Source organism: Rhipicephalus sanguineus, chromosome 3, assembly GCF_013339695.2.
Source record: "Rhipicephalus sanguineus isolate Rsan-2018 chromosome 3, BIME_Rsan_1.4, whole genome shotgun sequence".
In the NCBI taxonomy this organism is placed as follows: domain Eukaryota; kingdom Metazoa; phylum Arthropoda; class Arachnida; order Ixodida; family Ixodidae; genus Rhipicephalus; species Rhipicephalus sanguineus.
In genome coordinates this window covers 114,353,957-114,359,956 of record NC_051178.1, presented here as the reverse complement: position 1 = coordinate 114,359,956, position 6,000 = coordinate 114,353,957, and the positions used below count along the sequence as shown (strand labels likewise).

At 46.0% G+C, this 6,000-nt stretch overlaps 1 protein-coding gene across 1 annotated transcript; it reads left to right on the top strand.

Moving 5' to 3' along the window:
* Positions 1-1,829: 1,829 nt before the first annotated feature.
* Positions 1,830-3,745, top strand: LOC119385778 (juvenile hormone acid O-methyltransferase). Its single transcript, XM_037653164.1, has 3 exons — positions 1,830-2,402; positions 2,872-3,028; positions 3,582-3,745. Exons 1-3 carry the CDS (start codon positions 1,830-1,832, stop codon positions 3,743-3,745), a joined length of 894 nt encoding a protein of 297 aa, XP_037509092.1.
* Positions 3,746-6,000: the final 2,255 nt, after the last annotated feature.

The window sequence follows — 6,000 nt, the reverse complement described above, 5'->3', positions numbered from 1 at the left end:
CCAATTCCTTACCGACAGTGCAAATTACTGAGCTGCTATTTATGCGAATCGCTTAAATAGCAGCTGAGCCAACATTACAGTAATACACAAGAAAGGAGACATAAAAGGCTCGAATAAATATAGACCCATCGGCTTACTTGCAGTTCTACACAAAATATTTACAAAGGTTATTTAAAACTGGTTAAGAGAAAAATTTTAACCAACCTAGAAAGGCAGCAAGCCGGTTCCAGGAAGGGCTACTGCACAAGGAGGCGGGTAGAGGGTGAACCATACCGTACCCATGTATAGCGTAGTATAGCATAGCAAGGGGTGCGAAAGGCAATTCGGGTGAGAAGGAGTGATGCGAAGGTGAGGAGGAGAGAGAGGGTAAAACATGGCATAGTCTTTTATGGTATAGTATAGCGAGGGGTGGGAAAGGGGAAGGCCACCAGCTCCGCTCTTTTCTCAGTCTCCGCACCACTGGTGCTTAGCTGCCCCAATTTTTTAATAGCGTTTATTCTCTTATCCCTTTCGGAGAGAGAGAGAGAGAGGATGCCGATCTCCTTTAGGTGTGTTCGTGCGTGCTTGTATGTGTGTTCGTATATATACAATCACCAAGTCTAAACATTTAGGGGAAAAAGGGGTGTCGAATCTGCCCGAACTCCACCTCCCCTAGCTCCACCACTGCTTCCGACATTCGACAAACCAACTGAAAGAAGTTTAAACGTTATAGTAAACCGAAGGCAGCAAACAATCCGCCTCGGGTTAAATAATTCGCTATATAATGCCTCAAAAAGTAGTAGACTTCGACTCGTTCAATTTAAGCTGTAGCAGAAACAATAATGCTGAGTTTGAGCGTCCCCCAACGCATAGCATAAACCTTGAGAGTATGAAGTAACAGCTGTTAAGAAGGCAGCGAACGGAACAATATCGATCAATGACATTGATATAAAACCACCATGTATCAATTCAGGACACCTCGCGAAATAAAATTGTTCTCTAGTTTCATCGCCACTAAATGCATCAAGACTCAATGTGCTGCTTGAAGAACGCAAAAAAAAAAAAACGTTTTCTTTTCTTACATCGCTTAGGAAAACTGCCGGCCCATTTGGAAAATTCGACTTGGTAAGACAGCAGCAAACAGCGAGAGAGAGAGAGACAGCAAGAGAAAGTGAAAGGGAATTGACGTTCTTATTGCTCAAAGAGGAGGTGAAAGTGCTCGTGAGAAAAAAAAAAAGCATGGTCACGTGTTGTGTCACAAAGCTCCGTGGCCTTGATAAGGCACAGTAAGCCAGGCAAGCGTAAACCTTTCATTTTGACAAAAACCACAGTTTTACCGCAAAGGCGATGCAATGAATACGATAGCATTAAATTGTAATTTTATACGAAGTAAGGCTGGCAGCTAACTCTGTTGAATACGGTCTTGCGTAACTTTACAAAAAGACGGTGTAAAGGAACACGTCTGCTCCAGGGAGAAAAGCGGATTTCGCGCAGTCTCTTCGCGTTGAGAGCACAACGCGTCGAAAAGTATACGAGCCGTCTGCTGATGCCTGCAGAGATAAGGCGCGGTCGCGCCAGCCTGCGCCAGCGTTCGCGACCGCGCCTTATAATCAAAATTGACAGTTGCTGCTCGAGCGTCCTTCCCCCCCCCCCTGAAGGGGAACCCTGCCCACGCCTATGATCGCAATAAAAAGGCAAGGAAAACTGCCTTTTAGCAATTGTAGAAGCCGGCATGTTGTTGCGAAAAGATGATTGAAATTTGAGGCATCTTTTCGTTGGGCTGTCATTAAAACATTATGTGCTCTACCTCTTAGTTTCCAGGAAAATACCCTGAGGACCGCAAGCTTTCAATGGCGGTTCAGGTGTATGAGGCCTCGCGGAATGGCCGCAGGTGCGTCGCTCAGGACGCAAAGAAACCGCTTCGCATCTCCGCCAATCTGTACGCCCGGAACAACAGCCTTCAGAGGAAGCACAACAACACTGTGCTGGAATTTTGCGAGCCGGCGTTCCTCGCAGAGGCGCGGGACACGATGCAAGTCCTGGACGTCGGCTGCGGAACCGGCGACTTCACGCGGGATTTCCTGTTGCCGCGTTGCCTGCCCTGCGCAAGGCTAATCGGCATCGACTGCAGCGTCGACATGATCGAGCATGCGCGTCGACACTCGGTCCACGAGAAGATTGAGTACGAGGTGCTGGACATAGGCGAAGACGTGAATGAATTTATCGCTCGTCGCGGCCACTTCGACAGGGTTTACTCTTTCTACAGTCTTCAGTGGCTGAGGGACCAGGGTGCCGCTCTGAAGAACATAGCTGCACTGATGGCGCCAGCTGCGCAGTGCGTCCTCGTGTTTCCTGCTTCGCACCAACCTGCTACAGTGTGGAGCCTTCTCGCCCAGATGGACCGCTGGGCAAAATATTCCGAGGTAAGGATGGTTCATAATAACTGGTTGGGACAGGGGCTTCCTGGCGCGCGCGCGCGCGCACACACACACACACACACACACACACACACACACACACACACACACACACACACACACACACACACACACACACACACACACACACACACACACACACACACACACACACACACACACACACACACACACACACACACACACTCTCCCAACCAAACAAGAGAAGAAAAAGAGTACAGGCAAAGCAAGTTATGTACTTGAAAAGCGATCAGTTATGGTGACTAAAAACTCGCTTGTTGGCATGGTACAGTCAGTACCAGATAAGGTAGCCCAAAGTTGTATTGCGCACCCTTTGAACGTCTTAGTGTGAGCGAAAAAAAATGTTATAAATTCGAAGCATGAGAACTTCAGATTTCCTTTAGCGAGCGTGATGCAACTACTAGAAAGAGATTGACTATTACTTTTTGTGCAGACGCTGCTGCAATTTATTGCGAAGAGCCATCACATGGAGAAGGCTGAACAGATACTGTACATGTCATCGCTACTTCGTGAAGCCGGCCTCTGTCCAAACATTTTTGTGCTATCAAGGCTGGTGACATTTGACGGATGGTCGGAACATGAAATAGTCGGTAAGTGCGAAGACGACACCTACAAAAAATTCTGCCTATTAAGTCAATGCTCCCTATTAAGTCTATTAAGCCCCTCCCTATGAAGTAAATGTACGGGGCAGAATTTGCGCCCCCCTCTTCTTAGGTGACTAGGGGCGGGGGCGGCCGGCCCCCTGCCCCCCACCTCCCTTCTCCCTCCCCCCCCCCCCCCGCCCCCGTGTGCAGGCCTATAAGTATGAACCAACTTGCTCACACACATCATGTCTTCAAAAGACAGGCGCTGACGCCGAAAGGTGACAACACTGACAACAATGACACGCGGAAGCTTGTAGCAAGCCATCAGAGTCTCGGTGAGAGGCAAGCAGCACGACCAGGTAACAGGTGCGGCAACGACCCAAGCCACCCAACTCCCCCGTACAGCGCATAGGCGGTCACTTTTCTAGTGGTCCACGCGCACCACCACCGCGCTGCGCGATGCGCAGTGTTGATATAGCCGGGTGCGCGCGGCCCCCACAATATGGTTGAGCTATAGAGTTTGAGATTTGCTGTCGTCGTCTAATTCTTCATTTTGCAGGAGCGGAGATGAGCCTCCTTCCCATCAACCACCTAGTGTCTGACGACGAGAGGGCGCTGCTGCTCGATGACGTCACGACGCTGGTTCGGAAAGTGCACGGACCGGAGACTGACCAGTCGATCTTCCGGACGTACATCATCATGGCCACCAAACGAAAGGGCTGATCGCAGAACGCATGCACATACTATCTAGCCGACTGGTTACCTTTCAGAGCGAAAGCAAGAACTGCGACGAATGAGACTTTATAGCGAAGAAAATGTTCGATGATACAGATGCACGTTTGGACAGCGCGTGTACCTTATTCTATTCAAACAAAAGAGTGAGATTTTCTCTACATATTTTTCTGGCGTTAGCACTTCTGGTATGCATTTCATTTGCATATTGTGGAAGCCTGCACGCTTGCACTACGTGCAATTCGATACGGCGATGACTGATGGGCCACTGAAATGTACTGTAGTGATGTGCTTCATTTCAGCCAGCGTCAATAAAACGTCTTAAAAATGCGCTTCTTTCTCTCCCAATATTACAGAGAAGCTCGGGTAATATCACCGTTGCCTAGGAATATGTGCAATGAAGGCGGGCGCACCACGGAAAATTTGAAAGGCCTCCTTCGAACTTTGAGTTAAGATACGGCAGAAGCGTGCTTCTATATAGTTGTGAAGATAACGGGAGATAAGTGAACCTCATCGCCCCTCAGGGTCTCCTCAGTTTAAAGATCGCCGAAGACGGCGTACAGCACGAACACACTGCTGGTTTTCACTGGACGCTGGTAAGCTGCCCTAAGACTTCAATTTCTGTGAGTAGACAAATAAAAAAACAAGAAAAACAACAACAAAAAAACTAAAAAAAAAACAGCGAGATGATAGATTAAGCGCTCGCTTTCTGAAAGCGGTTGCGACGATGGAAGCCTCAAGTTTTCCTGAAAAAACAAAAGAAAGAAAAAACTTTCTTGGGTGCCTGATCTTTTCGTCGCAGAAAAGTCGGAGAGCGCCCATGCGGGTCCATAACGGACAAAATTGTCGTATCTGCGTAAAAGATACGAAATATAATGAATTTTCAAAGAAAAAAAAAAAAGATGTCTGGACGAGTACAACGTTAATAAGAGTTTATTTTTGTAGCCTCTGAAGAGGAGAATACGGAGCGCTTCACGCCTCGTTGCTCACGAAAATGCCAACCTTACGATAATTCTGTATGGACAGACTTCTACAAACAACGCGATAAAAAATATGGTGCTTAATAATAATAATAATAGCAAGATATTGTCACGGGTATTTGGAGAACACGAGAAAAATGAAAAAAAAAAGTCGAGATTCAGGTATTTCAGATTTGACGAAAAAAGAACGATAAAGAACGGGAATCATAAAATTTTAAACGATGGAAGATAGGGGGCAGGAACTTTCGCCTGAAGCTAACACTTTCGTGACCGCGGAAAAATCGGTTGTTTTTGGCTAGTACAGGCAATATTTTTTTCCTGCCACAGAAAATAATTGATGCTAAAGTGTAGGGTGTTAGATGATAGAGGAAGAATTGGTCTTTCCAACAGTATTAATTTCAAACAACGAATTTATTTTGAATATAATGAAAAAGTTATCAAAGAAAAATGCACCAAAAGGAAAAAAAGGACATAAAAAGCATCAATGCTACTATGAAAAAGGTAAACATTAAAAAAAAAATAAAAAAATACGTTTTGAACGCAAAGCCCTCGTAGAATAATAGTGGAAATATAAGCTCTGTAAGTACCAAGATTATTTACATAAATACAAGGATATAGGCTCTAGTGCCTATCATGCCACCGCGCGATGCAGTTTCTCGACGCGGTGAAACAAAGGCTGGCTGCATATGTTTCGGAAAAATTTTTTTTCTGTTCAACTTTCCTAGCATAGATTACAGTTCTGGTATTTTCCAATTTTTCTGTGTATTCTTTGAAATGGACAGTGTAGCCTGTTCCAAATCTGCAAAAATCCATAATTGTACTTTCTGCCTCATATACTGCCGAATACCATACCGACCTTCAGATTTCACCAATTTCTCATCCACTGAAAGGTTCCGACGGGGTTAAAAATACCGTAGAAGAATCGTTCATGCATTGCAATAGGGAAGACACGTGGTGAAGCTTCTCGTCGGATGCGACGGTCGTCTTTTTCAGATCAGAGACACTCAAGAAGCCATGAACCTCTTCCGTGACATTATTGACGGTGGACGAACGCCTGGAAATATGTGTCGTCGACACCAACACCAATGCAAGCGCGGTACTTAAACGATTACCATGGAGTGCGACGAACTTGTTCATCTTCTTTTCAGTAACCTCCCTCCATGGATCCGTCCCTCTCACTGAATGTTGGCTTTTCGAAAGTATGCGTCCACACATACTTATATGTGTGGTTACATATCTCTCTGACGACTTCTGCGGTGAAAAACA

Coding starts and splice junctions, on each gene's coding strand:
- LOC119385778 (XM_037653164.1), top strand. CDS start 1,830: ATGGCGGTTCAGGTGTATGAGGCCTCGCGGAATGGCCGCAGGTGCGTC. Junction 2,403..2,871: donor GCTGGGCAAAATATTCCGAG/GTAAGGATGGTT, acceptor CTTTTTGTGCAG/ACGCTGCTGCAATTTATTGC. Junction 3,029..3,581: donor GTCGGAACATGAAATAGTCG/GTAAGTGCGAAG, acceptor TTCATTTTGCAG/GAGCGGAGATGAGCCTCCTT.